The sequence below is a fragment of the Accipiter gentilis genome, chromosome 1, assembly GCF_929443795.1.
Source record: "Accipiter gentilis chromosome 1, bAccGen1.1, whole genome shotgun sequence".
NCBI classification, from domain to species: Eukaryota; Metazoa; Chordata; class Aves; order Accipitriformes; family Accipitridae; genus Astur; species Astur gentilis.
Window position 1 is genome coordinate 3,758,016 of NC_064880.1, and position 18,496 is coordinate 3,776,511.

General features: G+C 38.7%; 1 protein-coding gene across 4 annotated transcripts; it reads left to right on the top strand.

Moving 5' to 3' along the window:
* The first annotated feature begins 19 nt into the window (after positions 1-19).
* Positions 20-18,335, top strand: SDF4 (stromal cell derived factor 4). Of its 4 annotated transcripts, none has more exons than XM_049816878.1 (7): positions 20-112; positions 2,149-2,514; positions 9,526-9,662; positions 10,156-10,269; positions 13,954-14,112; positions 15,224-15,399; positions 17,024-18,335. In XM_049816878.1, exons 2-7 carry the CDS (start codon positions 2,207-2,209, stop codon positions 17,198-17,200), a joined length of 1,071 nt encoding a protein of 356 aa, XP_049672835.1. In that variant the 5' UTR covers positions 20-112; positions 2,149-2,206; the 3' UTR covers positions 17,201-18,335. The 4 variants fall into 4 exon arrangements, with proteins under 4 accessions (XP_049672835.1, XP_049672846.1, XP_049672825.1 ...); XM_049816889.1 differs by lacking the exon at positions 20-112 and adding an exon at positions 285-375; XM_049816868.1 differs by lacking the exon at positions 20-112 and adding an exon at positions 389-766.
* Positions 18,336-18,496: the final 161 nt, after the last annotated feature.

Here is an 18,496-nt window from a genome sequence, read left to right on the forward strand (position 1 = left end):
GGAGCCCCGCCCCCCCGGCGGGGGGGTGGTGGTGTTGGAAGGGCTTACGGCCGCCGAGAGGGGACAAGCTTCCTGGGGAGAAACCCTCACCGCGCTTCGCCGTCCCTCAAAGGTGGTTTCATGTCTCCTTCCTGCCTTTTCTCTTTCTCCGCGGGGGAAGCGCCGGTTCAGGCCGGGAGGAGGAGCGGCTCTGTCCGCTGCCTACCTGCTGGGCCTCCGGCGCGGATTCGAGGGGTGTGTGTGTGTGTAGCGGCGGCCGCCGCTTCGCTCGCCGCCTGCCTTGTGGGGGAAGGAGGGGGTAGGAGGAGTGGCCGCGCCCTCACCACCTGACCGCACACGGCGGCGCCTCGCGGCAGCCATTTTGCAACCGGGCAGGTGAGGCCGGGACGCTGCCATTTTGGCTCCGGGCAGCTGTTTTGGGTGGCGGGAAGGGAAGGCGTTTCAAGCTTAGGGAAGGCCTGCACCTCGGCCGGTTGTGTTTCCAGCCCTGATGGAAGCTGTGGTGCGCGGCGGTGCGCCCTCGTTGGGGCACAGTAGAGCGCGTAGTCTTGTGGTAGTAGTCGTGTGTTAGCTAACTGCTGTTCTGGTTTCACAAGGGTTGGTAGTGGCGTGCTACGTACAAAAGGCAGTATTTTTAAGGGCTCCCGAGCGAAACAGATAAGCCCAAAAGTGGAGGTGTACGTATAGCCAGGAAAAGGGACCTGGCAGGGAATTAAAAAAGTCCCTTCACGCTTAGAGGAGGAGGTCTGCTTTGTTATTAATTGAGGTAAGGGAAGAGCACGTGAGCAACTACGCTCAAATTTTTAGCACCGGGAGTTTTGCCTTCCTTCTTTACCGGCTCACGGCAACCGCGGCTGCGACGGCTCGGGGCGGGGGGGGGGGCTGAGTGTGAGGGAAGCAAAATGGCTGCCGCAAGCGCCTCAGGGCGCTCCTCTGCCCTACTCCAAGATGGCCGCTCCCCCCCCCCCCCTTCCCTCACGCACGCACGCACATGCGTTTTGACGAAGTTCCTACGCAGCGCGCTGACCCGGCCCGTTCTCTTCCCTCCACCCGTGCCTCTGAGGCGGGAGTGGGCTTGGGGGGTCTTCCGCGCCGGCTGACGCCCTTCCGTGAGGAGCCGCCGGGCTGGGAGCGGGGCGAGGGGCAGCGAGACCGAGGCTGGCCTCCCCGCGGCCTGTCACGGTTCTCGGAGGCTGCGTCCCACTTCTGCGGGGTGGGGACCCCCGCGGGCGACCCGGAGCTCTCGGTGAGTGCGTGTGGTTCTTGTTGGAGCCGGGTCGGGACCGCCACTACCCTTCGAGTCCCCGGCCGGGCTCCCCCTCTCCGGTGGGGAGTTCGCCGTCACGGCTCGGTCCGTGACTCCTGCCGCGGGCTGGGCGGGTTACCGCCTGCCCGGGGCTGGGCTGTGTTTCGCGGGTCTGTGGATTTTGTGCTCCGCGACGCTCCGTCTGTCGGGCTGTGGTCCTTTTCCCTGTCCCTGCGGTCTGCGAGCTCGCATGTGGCAGCGATTTTAACGCACCGGCAAGCAGGTCGTGACAGGTCCGCCCCTGGCGTTGCTTTTCCTGCCGGCTGTTTTACTGTGTGTTTCCAGATCCGCTTTATGTGATGGCATTTGTAATCGTATTTCCCACAGTCACCGCTTTCCAAAAAGACCTTTCCGTCTTTCAGCCTTTCTAAAGGGGTGGTGTGTTGAGATCTCTGGTAAACTGTTGTGCTGTCGTGGCTGTTTCTGCAGCTTGCTGGGCAGTGCAGTGCTAGTGTTGGGGACGTTGGCACAGCTGAGCTGGGGCTGCACACTCGGGCAGTAAGTGCTTCGTGCCCTGGGTTGACTTCTCAGTAAATGCTTGGGTTTCAGTTGCCAGGTCAGCTCATGCCATAAGACCTGAAGACAGTTTTCAGAGTAGAACTAGGCCATTTAAAGGATGTTATCTTCCAAAGTTCTCTGACAGAGGTTGCAATTGTGCAGACTGAAAACTAACCTCGATTAATTTTTTTGTTTTGTATTTATTATTTAACAGGATTTTTTATTCTTTCATGGCAATGCTTGCATGTGTGTGTAGATTCTTCTGAAGTTTTAGGAGATGTTTTATTAGTGACATAATGTTCTAGAGTTTAATTTGCTTGTGTTTTTTTCCTTTTTCTTTTTAGATCATTTAATCCATTCACAGTAATTTAATCAGCTAATATTTTTAATAAAAAGGAAAAAATGATGTCAAGACAGGCCTTTCTCTGCAGTTTGGGATCTCTGTATTTGTCCCTTCTGTTTGTATTTCTTCTAATGGATGTTTATGCAAGGCCTGCAAATAATTCGGCTCTCAAAGAAAAGCCAGCTGATAGTAAAGATGAGAATGAGATCTTGCCCCCAGATCACTTGAATGGGGTTAAAATGGAGATGGATGGACATCTTAACAAAGAATTTCATCAAGAAGTTTTTTTAGGAAAAGAGATGGAAGAGTTTGAGGAAGATTCAGAACCCAGAAAAAACAGGAAGAAGCTCATGGTCATCTTTTCAAAGTAAGTTATGTACATTGTCAACAACAGTGCAGCCTCTTTCTCTGATCTTTAGAGTAAAATTTGCAAATTTTTCTGTGATAGTTAAAAATTGCAATGATGGGGGGAAGGCATCATACTATAAGCACTGTGTTCTTGTTACTAAGCTATTAACATACCTGTATCAAACATTCTCAGGAGTGAGAATGCATGTGTTGAGAGTCATGATCAGTATACAGGATTGGTGCTGTAGTCTAGTAAAATTTATGACAAAATGTACCGTTTCTATGTGAAAAAACCTATATAGCCTCTTGAGGTATGAAAATTAATATTTTTCCTGGTTCCTGGCTCAATGAATAATCAATCACACTTGTATTTTAGATCAAGGAATTAGTGAGGAAGGGCTTACTTAGTGGTAGGATGCCCATGCAATGAATTGGCAGGGTGGGAGTTTGTTGCAGTTTTGTTCTAGCAGTAGTATGCTCTATTGCTTTGCTGTAAGTTTTGTTTCAGTTGGCAATCTAAGTTTCCTATTTATAGTTTGGTCTTCTATTCCATATGGATCTTGTTTCTGTTGTGACTTCTGCAAATAACTGCAGAGGAGAAACACTGGAAAGACAATAGTACAGGCAAAAGGGAAGAAAAGGGACAGAGAAACAATGGGGTAAGATTGTGGTAGACAAACTTAACAGTTGCTTTTTGTTAGTAAAACTTTCTAGTTGATACTGAGTATCTAAAATTTGAGTGTCTCAAATGAAATACATGAAGGTTAAAAATAATTATGCCTAACCGCACATACCAAGAATTCAGAAATTGACATGACAGCTTTCTTCATTAAGTTAGCAGTGTTGTTAACAAAACATTTAGTTCCTCAGAATTTAGAAAAAGAGAATGAACCATGAGAATAGAAAGATTAATATTTTTTGGTAGCCTTTTTGGAAACTTATTTAGCTCTTGGTGTAAAAATATTAACTTAACTTTTAGACATTAAAGCATTTTTCCTTTTATAAAGCACTTCTTGTGCTAGATAAGGTTTGTGTCAGCTAATAAACTGTCAGATGTGCAGAGGTCAGTAAACATAATGGAAGTGGAAATCAAAATCAGTGCATACTTTTAGACACTAGGTGGCAGAATTGGCTTGATTTGCATTTTTGCAATAGAGGCTTAATTTTATTAAAACAGCTTAAATTACACTGATGCTTTTAATGATGATGATGGTCTGGGGAGAAGGCTTAACAAAGCTTTTTTTTCTGCAAACTTTTCATTAACAGGGAAAAAGTATCAATAATAACATTGGATTTTTTTTCTGGTGTTCTCTTAAGCAACTGTAGCTAAAGCAAATAGGCAAACCAGAGTGCCTTTTTCATTTAGAGTAGAATCCTTTATTACTATGTCTGCTATTCAGATCACTCACTTCATTGGTAGGTGTCATGGTTTAACCCCAGCCAGCAACTAAGTACCATGCAGCTGCTCACTCACTCCCCCCCCAACCCAGCAGGATGCGGGAGAGAATTGGGGGGGGGGGGAGGGGGAAGTAAAACTTGTGGGTTGAGATAAGAACAGTTTAATAGAACAGAAGAAACTAATAATGATGATGATAATATTAGTAATAATAAAAGGATTTGAATATACAATTGATGCACAATGCAATTGCTCACCACTCACCGAATGATGCCCAGTTAGTTCCCAAGCGGCGATACCTCCTAGCCCCACTGTCCCCAGTTTATATACCAGACATGATGTCACATGGTATGGAATACCCCTTTGGCCAGTTTGGGTCAGCTGCCCTGGCCGTGTCCCCTCCCAACTTCATGTGCCCCTCCAGCCTTCTTGCTGGCTGGGCATGAAAAGCTGAAAAATCCTTGACTTAGTCTCAACATTACTTAGCAACAACTGAAAACTTCAGTGTGTTATCAACATTCTTCTCCTGAACACAAAACATAGCACTTTACCAGCTACTAGGAAAACAATTAACTCTATCCCAGCTGAAATCAGGACAGTAAGATATAAACAAATACTAAGATTGTGCTTAGGTTTCATTTTCTTTATTGCTGTATGTTTATTGGAAACATTCAACTTGTGGTTAGTAAATTGTCATTCACAAATTGCAAACAGTTTGTTTCTGTCTGTTTGTTATGAAAGAGGCTGTCTTAGGAAGCTTAAAGCAATTGGATTCAAGATCAACTTCAGTCAGATACTTAAAATTACATTCCATCAGATGATTAGATTAGAAATGTAGAAAAGCATTCTGAGGAATTTGGTTGCTTTCTAGGCATAATCTTGAAGGCTGAGTGAAAGGAGAAATACTATGAACTTATGTGAAAAGCTAGTAAGTCACAGGCTTCCAGATGCTTCAGAAATATTTTCTTTGAAGACCTAAAGAAAACATAATGTGTTTTCAATTAATGTAAGCTGAGATTCTACAGTATGCCAGTATGATGTAGTCAATTCAAAGCATAAATTATTGTCCAGTAGGATTACTGAAAATAGAGTTGAAACATGGAAGAAAAGCTCTCCAAACCATGATTCTCTAGGCAAGCAAGCTATATGTGACTGAAAGAACAAGTGGCATTTTGTAATTATGTAATTCAGTTTCTAAAGTCACTTTTTACTGGGAGCACAAGCCTTACTTGTCTACAGAAGTGGGTTTTTTACAAGATAACCAGTATGTCTACTTTGCCCTCTGAAACTAGGACATGGTGCAGGAAATCCTGGGTGCATCTCTTTAGTCTTCATTCCCTGCCAAGGGTAAGTGTTCAGGTACCTTCAGGTCAAGAAAATTTGTGAAAGACACTTACTTGACATCCATCCTTCTTATAGTTCTCATAATTGCAAAAAATAAAAAATAAAAAAAAATAATCAAACCCCAGACGTTTGCTGTCATCTCTATTTAAATAGTTTAAATTAGCCTGGATTCTATAGACTTTCTGTTCTTTTTCTGTATGATGTAGTTTAGCTTGTGTGGATGGGTGTTGATGGCATTGGGTATATTCAGTTTGGTGAGCCTTGCTTCTAAGGGTCACTTACCTTGTAAATTAAAATTACATGTATTGAACAAAACTGATAAAGTACAGAAGAATGTAATGTGTGTGGCTTTCTGTCAGGGTGTTTTTTGTGGTGATGGAGTTACCTCTTATGAGTTTGAAAGCTGAGTATCCCTCTAGCATTTGCATTTTGCTGATGTTTTCAGCTACTTGGCAGCAGCCCTAATTGTGATTTAAAAATGAAAATCTTTGTGTTAGCTGAGTGCCTTACCTTGATGGTCATTCATCAGGTCACAGGCTTAAATACACCTTCTGTTAAATACTACCATGTACGGAGGGGTTTTGGTTTGTTTGTTTTCCCCTTGTTTAAGTGTCATGAACTTATCTTTTCCTAAAGCAGAACTCATTCTGAATCCCACAATGCTTGTAAGTGTAGCTCCCTTAGGTTTTACAGCTCTGACTGTTTGTGTTCAGACTGCACATGGGGAGTGGTTTTGGCAAGATCCATGCCCCCTTTCTTAATTTCAGGTTTGTCTCGTAGCCTAACACAGTATTCATTTCTACTGGTATGCCTTCTGTCTATGGCAGAAGATGCTAGTAATGACAGCTGATGTTGGACGATAGCAGGCAGAATAACGAATGAGCAGAAGGGACGCTTTAAGCTTTCCTGTTTTGATATCTTCAGTTATGCTGTATGCCATTGGAAGGTTTTAAGTAGTGTGTGTACCCTGACTTGTGTTTTTCCTAGCCTGTACATTTAAATATGTCTAATAAATTTTGCATACTTCCTACCATGTAAAGTAGAGCTTTGCTTTGGTTTTTGTTGTTAAAAATTATTTTCTGCATCTGCTTTTCATTATTTGGATGAAACGGAAACCAGCTCTAAAGTGATATGCATTAGGTGCTCGAGGAAATTGTTATCTTCAGTCCTTTAGATAAGAACACTGCCTTCCTGTTCCCCCCAATACCTCTGGCAGCATTGCAGTGTTGTCATTTAGGAACCTGAAAACATGAATCTGAAAACCTGAGTGGCCGTTGTTTATTGATAATACTTTCTGATGTGGACTTTTTGAAAGGTGGCCCCAAAAATCTGATTTTTTAATGGGTTGTGGTTGAGAAACTACACTGAAGTGTTTAAAAATGTTCTTCCAAGTTTGACATCTATATTCAATGCAGCCCTTACTATAGGCTTTTGTTAAGGAAAAATTTACAATTATCCTACAAAGTAGCATACTTGCCTGTTTCTTATTTGAAGGTAGTATTTACATTTAGTCTGTGAATAAATAATGAAATATAGTTGGAACAGTCAGTGAAGTGTTAACCTTGAACTTAGACAGTATAAGGAGCTGTTATGTCTGATGCTGCCCATTACTGAAATGTATTCATATAATGCCATTTATCACATTGTATCAACTACTGTCTGGGCTGTGGTTTTTCTATAATTTTCTTTGGAATGAGACAGGTAAGCAATAAGGTAAATTGTTCTCTGGAGTCTGGTTTTTAATTCAAATTTACGCCAATGGTAATCCCTGCTTTTACAAAAACTTTCTTTGCTGTCTATTCAGCTAGTAGTATGTCATATACGTAAGTTTCTACAAATATGACATAGCACACTTCTAGCAGAAAACTATGCTTCTTGTAGAAAAAGAGCAATCAAGATTATTTTTTTTATTTTTTTTGTGGAGCTGGTGTATCATGAAGTTTGAGAGATTGTCACAAGATTTCTGTATATAGCTTGCCAAGAAAGGTTTGAGCAAAGTTGTAATATGGGATGATACTCTTACTTAGATTCATCTTGTTTTCTTGAACTTAAATTTCTTGCCAGTACTTGTTCTTTGGCAATTTTTTTTTAAGGGGTACGTTAGAATGTACCACCCTTTACTAATATCTTTTGAGTGTTTAGGCCTATCTGCCTCAAAGTGATTGCCCATCACTGTCTTCTGAAATCAGTTTTCCATGACTTACCAGTATTAGGTTGTTCAGCAACACGTAATTATCTAAGCTGCTTGTTGTTAGTGGAGATATTTTCACTAGTCCTTTCTGAATGAGATAGTTAGCTAAGGAAGCATGGACAGTCTCTTGTTTTTATCACCTTAGATGGTAAGCTGACAGCAGCACCATATCTTGTATTTCATACAGTTGTAAATACTCATCTCAAAAGCAGAAGTGCTGTTTGTGGACACCGAAAGGATTTCAGCTCACCTTGTACAGTGGATGCCTGCTAGCTCATGAAAATCTGAGTCATTGGAGACTTCTTGTGGAACTCCGGTAGCAGAACAAAGGTGTACTTTCATGAGCTAGAAGAGCAATAAATGGGATGTTTGTTACTTTTCTCCCTAGTTACAATGTGATTTAGATGGAAAGTACAGCTTGGAAGTAGTGTGTTTGATAGCTTTGATCTAAGGAAACTAGAATGTTAAATGTTGAGGGGAAAATGCTTTATTTTCCCTTCTCATTTTTGATAGTACGTATTCAGTATCAAAACCCACATTTGTTCACCTGGTAAACGCAAGGTGGCATTGAGTGGAACATGACCATTTTACTGCTCTTGCCATTGATACTGAAAAGTTGCTAATACTGAGCCTGTGCGTATATGTATGTGGAAAGATATGATACAATATTTAAAACCACTAATACTGCATTTATTAATACAGTTAAATGTTGTAGAAGACTAGGTGCTAGGGTTGCAATTTGGCTTAAGGTTTTAACATTTGGTTGACATTTAAAGGCAAATCACATATTTAATAACTTGAGTTTCAATGATAACACTTCAGTACTGTTACGACAGTGATAGAAACAGATAAAAAAGCCAGAGTCAAGCTGGGGTTTTTTATTGTGTTTTTCTTTGTGTGAGGTGGTTTTTGTTGTTGTTGTTTTTTAATTGGGCAAGAGTGGTTTTGGTATGCTTTAAATAGAATCTGACCTCCTAAATGTTAGTACTCCTAAATATCTTTTCAGTTTTAAATATTGTTATATCTTTTTTTAATAGATACTTAATGATACACTCAAAATAACCTTGAAGTGGCATGTTACTGTTTTTGTATTTGTTCTTCAACTGTAACTTTTGTATTAACTTCTTTTTAATGGAATTGATGGTATGGCAGCGTATCGTACTACCAATACTGCTTAATTGTATTAAATTAAGGAGAACAGTGGATTGTCAGATTGGATGTTTACTGATAATTTTAGTCAGGTAGAAAAAGTTTAGTTCTGTAGCTCAGTAGCACTGATTACAAGCATATCCTTTAACAAAGCAAAGTGAGCCTGATAATTCAGAAACGTAATGGAGAACAAATGTATGTGCAGAACTTTTAAATGTGCTAGGAATTAAAAACTTACCAGCTCTAATCTGTTACCAGAGATCAAGGTATAATATAGGAAACTTGGTTGGTTTGGTTTTTTTCCACTTAGAAGTACTACAGTCAAAGTATTAAATAGTTTGAAAGTTCTTGCACCAAGGTTATTTACATTATATTTTCATTGTTTTTAATGGTCATGACAGTTGTGATCTAGTCAGGGACAGGGAGGCAGCTCATCAGTAAACTAGATATCTTGGAAGATCAAGGTAAAAAGGACTTGGAAAGATAAATTCAGACAGAGTTAATGGCTTGAGCGAATGTTAAAGAAGAAATTTTTCAAAGTAGTGAAAGTCTGCAGCAGCTGGCAGTTGACAATTCTGAACCACTAGGAAATGAGCTACTATGCTATAAGTGATGTATTTGTGGTTTCCTCTACTTAAAAAATTTACTCAAAAACATAATATTGAAATGAGATAACTTACAGCAGAGTGAAGTATGTCTGTTTTTCACTGAGTAGTAACCTAGATGTTGTAGTTACTTAAATTTAATTATGAAATAAATGGCTAACTTGTTTACTCTGTAGTTCAAAGAATGTACAACTTCTGAGTGTTATAAATACACTCTTTTCCTTAGCAACCTATGTTTGTTATTGTTCAATAAAGTAATTAATTTAGAATCTAAAAAGATACCACACCCTCCCCCCCCCCCCCCCCAGTCCCCAGATCTAAATCTTGTTTGCTGTTCATCCATAGGGTGGATATAAATAACGATAAAAAGATAGGTGCGAAAGAGATGCAGCGCTGGATCATGGAAAAGACAGATGAACATTTCCAGGAAGCTGTGGAAGAGAATAAAATGCACTTCCGAGCTGTGGACCCTGATGGCGATGGTAAGATGAATGATTCCTCCATCTCCTGGTGACATCTTAAGTCAGTTGCTAGTAGCCAAACCTACTGGCTGCTCTTCAGATGTGCTGCAACAAAATCCAAGTTCCTCTGGACTGCATGTAATCACAACAGTTTTGATCCATACAGAAGATAATAGAGCAAAGAAGTAATGTGCTTCAGTCAGCATTGTAGTTCTGTGTTGACTGCTCTGTTATTTCACTTGCAGTCATAGGAAATTGTAATAAGTTAAGTGGCTCTGTTGGGGATGGGCTGAGGATGGTGACATAAATAGGTTATTTTCACAAGGCCTGTCTGGTCTAAAGAAACATTAAAGTGAATCAGGTGATAGTTTTCACGTTGCCTTTCATAAAGCTTAGTGTGATGGTTATAGTGCTGAACCAAAAGATTTTAGCACATACTGTTTCAAGTAATGAGAGCAAAAATTTGTCACTTAAGCACACTATGTCATGTCTGAGATGTGGCTTTTTCTTACAGGTCATGTGTCCTGGGATGAATATAAAATTAAATTTTTGGCAAGTAAGGGCTTTAATGAAAAAGAGATTGCAGAGAAGATCAGAAACAATGAAGAGTTGAAAATAGATGAAGAAAGTAAGTGCAGACTGTTGGTGTGTTGGTGGTTTTTCTTTTACTTCCCTAAAACCTGAATGTCAAAACTGTTCTTAATAGAAGATGAATGTATTAGTTGTTCTGCTTCTACACAAATGTAGAATGTGTGAGTCATGACAGAAATACGAGGTTTCTTTCCAACTCAAGTCTGCATTCCCAACACTCTTGATGTAAATATTTAACACTGAAAAATCTTGGTTGCGTATTTGTTACTGCCTATTTGAATAGTTTTCAATTACTTGTGCTTCACAGTCAGCAAAAATTTCAGACCTGTGTTGTCTGTGTACCATTGTATTTGTAATGCGGGAACTGGGTCCCCTGTTGCTTCAAATGAAAGGGCGCTGCTGTACACGATTCCTGTTCTAAAATTGAGGAGGGGTGTATGTGTTACCCAACAGTGTTGTGTTTAAATAGGCACTGCAAAGCATACTAGAAGTTAATGGCAGAAGGTTGCCTAACAATTGTTTCATGTTTCATCTAAGTTCTCTATAGAGATTGATTGATTCTTCAGGTTAGTGAGATTGATAATTTCTTCCTTACTACTTTTGAAACTTTCATTTGAATCTGGCTTGGTGTAAATGTGGCAACTCTTAACAGAGTTATCACCCTGCTCCCCCCCCATCTAAAAGTGTTTAAATTTACTGTTAAGTAAAACATGAAGCCTTAGCCTTTCCTTGCAGGAATTAGTCATTTAAAAGTGGGTTATGTTATATTTTCCATTTATCAAAAAGCAACTAAAATGCAAATGGGCCTTTGAATTTTATGGCAGGGAAAACACCTGTGCAGCGTGTTCTATGGCAGTGTGGTTAACTGCAGTTTACAGGAATGCTCATCAGATAATAGATTTGCTGAATAAGGGAAGTGTGTACATAATCATTTTTCTACCAAGGTAAAAAGCCTTGTTTGGGAAAATCAATTTAGTTATCTACCGCTTCCTGAGAATGACAGGCAAAACTTATTTTCATACTCTAGTACAGTGTAAAAGTACTCTTTTTCAGTCTGTATAATAAAAAAGTAACTGAATGTGTGGATCTTAAGGCATGTTCTTAGTCTTGCGCAGAAGCATGCTACAGTTTAGATGCCAGGGCAGAACTAGGGACACAGCTTTATTTAACTTATGCAGATAACAACAGTTTCAACTGATGAGTGACAGTTGAGTTTCATGTGAGACTGAGTAAGAAAGGTAGGCAAAGGGAAATTGACTTGTGACTTCTAACATTTGGGATTGGCTATACTGGAAAACTATAAGCAAGTGACTTGATTATTCTGTGCTTACTTGTGTCCTTGATATAATGAAAACTTGCCATTTACAAACTTGCCCCAAGATTCATATTAAGACTCTGAAGGATTTCCTTGTTCTTCACAAAAAAACATTCACTGAAGACTTCACTCTTAATTGCAGCTTGCAGTTCAGAAATGTAGATGCAACTGTTGGGGTTTTTTTCCCTGTTATAACTCAGCAACCAAAAGCATACAGGAGTTATTTAAGACAGTTTATTAAATAAAAGAAGTTTATTATCTGAAGACTGTAGTTTTTCGGAGTGTTTTTAAAACTTGTGAAATCAAATGCTTCAGACTTGTGTTTGTTAGTGTATTTTGCAGATAGCAGGGTGTGCTACAGACAGTATTGTTTCCAGTGTGTCATTTAGAAAATGCCTACACCAGAAAAAGAATATACAGGTATTTTTTTTCCTGTTTGGTTATGTTCAGGACCACTAGGTGCCCGTAATTGTCACGTTGTGTGTTGTAGGGTGGTTTTATTCTTCAAATCAGATGCATGGTTTTAGCGGAAACTCATGTACAAATTATGATTCTCAGTTGAGTTTAGGAAAAATTCACTTAAAAAGTGCTTGTCTGCAATAAAGTAAGATGAAATGAAAGAAGTGGAAATGTAAAGTGATTTTGGTGCTGATGTATCTGATAGTACATCTGTACTTCAACTTGCGCTTGCTACTTGCAGAAAAAATATTTCCCTTTATTAAATTATAGTGATAACTAAAACACATGCAGGGTTTAGGTCTGAAGTCAGAATGCTTTCTGATAGAGAATAGACAAGGTAGCTAAAAGGAGTAATAAATACTTGTATCTTTAAGAAACTGAAAGCTAAATGCATTTCTTAGTGTTTAGCTTAGCATCTGTTCTTGATGTTTTCAAACTTTATTTTGTAGACTTACCCTCTTAAATCTCTCATAGTTCCAACAAATCACATTTGTAGGCTGAAATACTGGATGATGTATCTGAGTCTAAGGATGTAAGTTCTCTCTGGGTAGGCGATTCTTTTAAATTCTGAGCCTTTGACAGGGTGAAGGAAGAAGGGAGGAGCAGAGGCAGGGCAGACAGAAGTGTCTTCATAGCTTTCCTAGTCCTCTGCTTTATGGCTTTGCTTATAATCCCTTTTCACTTGGTGCTTTGTTTACAAAGAACAGCTGTCCATTAAAATGTATTGTTGATTGCTGTAAAAACTAGGCTTTGGTTTTTCTTTTTTTATAATCTGTTTAATACAATTCTTAAGCTTAATTCATGTGTGTAGTTTTGTGGAGGGTCAGGGTGCTGTCTGGAATTGCGGTGTGGCTAGAGAAAAAAAACTCTGCATTTAAAATTGTGCGCAGTATGTGTAATTCAATCACCTGTTTGTGGTAGATCACTGTACCATTTTAACTCAAATCCTATGAGCTTGAACATGTCTAAAAAGAGTTCAAAACAATAATAGAACTGGTTTTGGTTTAGATAATGTTGTATTAAGAAATGCCAAGTTGAAAGAAAAGTTGAGTGTTTTACCATTGGTGTAATGAAATGTGTCCCTTTGATTATGCTTGGAACTGCCATGTTGGCAAAGAATATTTTCTTACCTGCGGTAGACTTAACGGGTGCTGCAGAGTAAAATAAACTTACGTAGTGCTATTAGCCAAAGCACTGGTAAAATGGTGCTTCACAGATCAGAAGCATCTTTCGAGATTTAATGATTGCCATGTTATTTAGTCTTAGAAGAAAACATGATAAGTGTTAAAGGATTTGTTGTTCTGCGGTTATTATTTGGGTAGGAAAAGAATTGGTTGACGTCTTCCTTTCTTGTAGATATTAACTAGGTGTGTGATGTCACAACTGCAGTACATGGAGATAGTGAATCTGAAGAATATTTTGAATTTGAAGAATGTTTTGGCTATTTCAATGTGCAGGACTGGTTTGAAGTAGAAAACAAAAATGATTTTGTTCAGAAGAAAGGTACTACTGGTATTCAGGCAGGTGTAAGATTTCTGTTGGTAGTGGGCTTCAGAACGTGAAAAGAAGAAAGGAAAACAAGAAGTCCTGAACAAAGTTGGACTATTCATACCTCCTACCAGAACCAGCTAACACTACTGGTAGGATGATACTTTTCATTTGATATGTTGAAGTTTTGATGCAGGTGTAGCTAAATCTTTATTTTTGTCTCCTAATTTCATTTCCATTGTTTGGTTAAAGGATCTTTCCTAGTGTTTCAGCACAAACTAGACGAAACTAACTGCACTTTGTTTCCCCTCCACACCTGCTTTCCCTGGCAGTTGAACTGTAAAATAACTGGTTCATAGCTCATCCTTGTTTAAACAATTGAGTGATAGGGGAGGTTGTATTTTAAGAACTTTAAATAGGTTGAACATGATAGCTTAAATCATCTTCTTAAATTTCTAGCACAGGAAGTTTTAGATAACCTGAAGGATCGGTGGTACCAAGCTGACAACCCACCTCCTGATCTGTTGTTGAATGAAGAAGAATTCTTGTCTTTTCTTCATCCAGAGCATAGTAGAGGAATGCTGAAGTTCATGGTGAAAGAAATCATCCGAGATTTGGGTATGCCATTTTAAAACATGTTTCTTGGGAGTTGTTTACTTGCAAACCATTTTATTGAGTAGATGTTGTTAGGTCATTGCACTGTCACGGGTCAGTCTGAAATCCTGGCGCATCTTGTTTGCTCTATTCTACACATCTTCTAACATGATGAGTAAGAAAACCAAACTGTTAGCACAAATGCTGGCATCTCTATAGAGTTGTCTGTGCATCTCTCAAGACTAAATTTAGTCTCTGGTTGTTAAAAACCAGCACAACATTATACATTAGATATTCTGAGTACTTCATACAGAGATCAATTGTAGGGTCACTGTAGTAATAGTAGAAAAGATTTGATGAATAGTAAAATATTGTAAAATACATTGATGTGAATGTTCTGTGACGAGGGCATTAATTGCTTTGTACTTCCCCAGTACAGCAGCCATGTAAGCATTGTGACGTACAGTCATGAAAGTGGAAATAAATGGTTGAGGTTTCTAAGAAAACTTTTTTTAAAATTCTTAAGTATTGGCACACTTTTTCTATTAAGTCTATAGTGATGCATATTTAAAACTACTAGAACATTTGGATTTAAAAAAAAAAGAAACTATGACTTTGTTAGTTGTTAGCTTAATAAATATGAAGAGTTTCCAGTGATATTCGAGTGTGTGACGCACAGAGATAAAACAAGTTCAGTACGCAGTCTTTTATGAGGGTTAATCTACCTGAATGCTAATACAAGGGAACACTGGATACAAGTGTTCTAAGACAGACAGAAAGAAGAATGTCTGTTGCAGTAGTTTGCTGAAAAAATAAACATCAACAAAAAAAAAAAAAAAAAAGCTGAGCTTCCCACCTGGTATGTCCTTCAGGTCCAGAAAACTTATTTTTGTTTAGTATATTGATGAGCATATGTTTTTTTAGCCTTATAAAACATTGTGTGTGTACCATAATACAGAGAGGTTTTGGCTAACCAAAGATACAAATGGTAACTGTTCTTCACTACTGGAGTCAGGATTGTGGACTGCTGAAACCAGGCAGGCTGTACCAATGACATCTCTTGACATGAAGGAATTTCTCATTTTTAATTGTCATTAAGCAAATACTTTTCAGTTTCTATGTACTTCTATTGTAGATCAAGATGGAGATAAGAAACTTACGCTTTCAGAGTTCATTTCATTACCTGTTGGTACTGTAGAGAACCAGCAAGCTCAAGATATTGATGATGACTGGGTGAAAGACAGAAGGAAGGAATTTGAGGAGGTCATTGATGCTAACCATGATGGTATTGTCACAATGGAAGAGCTGGAGGTAAGTCTTCCTCAAATAGTTAGTTCTAGTGTCTTTAAAACCAACAGTTGGTTTTTAAATACAGGATTTTAACTGCTTTAGAGAATATGAAGTGCAAAAATATTTGAATTGACAGTATGGTGTGTGTGTCTACTTTACAAAACTTTGGATTATAGTACTTGCAGATAGTGTTGTTATGTTTTTTTGTTAAAGAGGAGGGGGAGTTTTCCTAGCGTACCTGTTATTCAAAGGTATGCTTTTAGGGTTTTTTTGTCACATAAGACACTTGTGTGGATATGGAGTGCATGAAAGCAAGTCACAGACTTCATTAGATGCAGTAGTTAATGGGACAATGAGTCATACTTTCAGTTGCAAAAGGAGTAAATGGCAACCTATATATTCATTAAAAAAAAAAAAAAGAAAACAAACAAAAAAAAACCCCGAAAAATAACACAAATCAAAAAAAACCCCAAGGACTAACAAACCCTGGGGCCCCAGTAGCCTAGAAAATAGCAGAGATATCTTGTCTTTCAGAGTGTTTTTTCTTCTCTAAAAAAAAAAAAATATATATATATTATTTTCAAGCATGCATTCTAGTTTGTGGCCTTTTTGGACTTTGGTTTGCAGAAGTAAGGCTTTCTTCTAATAATTCCGTCTGCGGAAGAGTCTACCAAACAGCATGAAATATTTTGCACCCTATAGTTGTGGCAGTTTTGTGGCCAATGGAAGAGGCTTGTGGCTCGTTCTGGCTTTTTTTTCATTTCTGGATGTAGAAATGTATTTTGACTAGCAGAATTCAGACTGCATCATGGGCAGTGTGAAAGGAGAACCTCTGAAATAGTGGTTTTCTCCCTGAGACAGGATGAATAAAGTTCCTAACCTTGTTAGTATGCAAATATGTGAGATGAACAATAGTGATAGTATGGATAAACAGTTATATTGTGACATACACAATGTTAATAGCTTTTTTCTGAGAATTTTCCTTTAAAAATACCCATTTTATCTGTGAAGTCTGTGTATACACATAGATGCATGTACATGTATGTCACACGTCTTCTGCGAAGAAATTGAAGATAATCTTGAGTCTTCTACATCATGAACTAAAGTGCACTGCTTGAAAACTTTTAATCTATTTCAAGTTAGTTGAAAGAGCAAAAAGCTTTGTTTCTGAGACTTGTAACCTCTCTAATGTCTGCCTGGCGGCATAAAATGGAACAAGAAAGTTCTAAATTGAACACATTCTAAAAAGTTTATCCCCAGAAACAAGAAAATTTAAGTCATACAGATTGATAGTGAGCCACTTCTTAATTTTGAATTGATACTTCTTCACAAAACCCACCAGATTTGATAGTGAGTTTAGTTTGCAACCAAGATCTCAGAAATTTTTATTGTAGACACTAGCATAAGCTGAGAAAATCTGGATTTCTGTTAGAACAGCCAAGGAAGCAGTGAATGGAAAAATAGCTAGGAGATAGATGTAAGCCTGTTAAAAAGATGTGCTGACACCTTTTTCCATGACTTAACGTTGATTTTGGGATGGCTTATGTTGGTCTCATAATTGCTGAAGCTTATGTAGAGCTAAGGTTATAATTCTGATGTGTGGAAATGTGTGCTTAGTGATTGAAAATTTTCTTATTTGTTTTAGGAATACATGGATCCTATGAATGAATACAATGCCCTAAATGAAGCAAAGCAAATGATAGCAGTAGCAGATGAAAATCAAAACCATCACTTAGAGCTGGAGGAGATCCTGAAATATAGTGAATACTTCACAGGCAGCAAGCTTATGGACTATGCACGTAATGTCCATGAGGAGTTCTGATCCTGCTCGCTTTTCCAGAGCTCTGAAGCACTTTCTTGCTTTCAAAAAGAAAAAAAGGAAAAAGAAGTCCAACCCCCAAACAGACAAAAAGTTACTTTGCTGCTATCTGTGTTACATGCCTACAGTGTGTTGTCCTAGACTTAAAACCTTCCGTCCACACATAAGATCTACAGCTCTGTTGCCTTCGGTATGAGGGGAAAAATAATGGGGCAGGTATTGGACTACATCTGTTTGCCCTGGTTTGTACGGTTAATCCAGCTGAAGTTTCAGCTGCTTTTGGCTAATCATATTTGGTTGAGGCTTCTTAAATATTTAACTCTTCTTGTTGCCCTCGTAGCTGCTGATCCATGGAAATCACAAATAACACTGAAGTATGTTGGCTTTTGTATAGGGGATTGTGGTTCAAATACATGTGTTCTGACCTCATGAGAATTTCCATACATAGACTGATGGGCTAATCTTCCAGTATTTTTCTCAATGCTTCTCAACCTACTTACGTATTGTTGAGAATTTAATACAAGTTCTCCCTCCATTGCTGACTACCTTTAGGAGCTGTGGGGAAGAACTTACTTTAAATGTTACAGAGAAACTTCTGCATCTGCTTTAAAAAGAATACTGGTTATAGCGTGACAAGCTTTGCGTTTGCAACTGCACTGGTAATGTGAGAGACTTAAGATTGCTTATGTTTTCAAAAAATCAAATTTCATGGGGAAGGTTTCTTTGTGGACATAAAGATTTTGGACAGAGCAATGGGATTCACCTAGGTGTGTGATTACTGCTTAACTAAAACTCATTGTTAAAACTAGTGTAATTACTTGCCTCTGCAACTTAATGATGCCGATAAACTCATGAATGGTGAAGCTAGGGGAAATACAGGCTTTGCTTTTGAACTGCTTTTGCCAGAGCAACATGCAGTCAGCACCTGAGAAGCTTTTTAATCAGTCTGGTTTTGGGTAATCTCTGAAAGTGTCTTGCAACACAAGGGTCATATCCACTACTGTCTAAAATAGAAAATTTATTTTTACTCTGGTTCCATCTTTACAGTAAAAACCCCTCTTTCTGAAGGGTTGCCTGAAAATCCAAGTGAGATGTTATATTTGATTAAATTTATTCTCTTAATATAATGTAAATATAAGTATTGCTGTCTGTTTCTGTCTCAGTATTCCCTTTCTCTTCTTTTTTTTTTTTTGTTCTTGTTAAATGGCTTGTATCAGAGTCTTTTTATATACATATATCTTTTCTCATTAAATATTTTTCTCCATGCTTTGGAAATGTTGCTGTTCTTAGGTTTGTCAG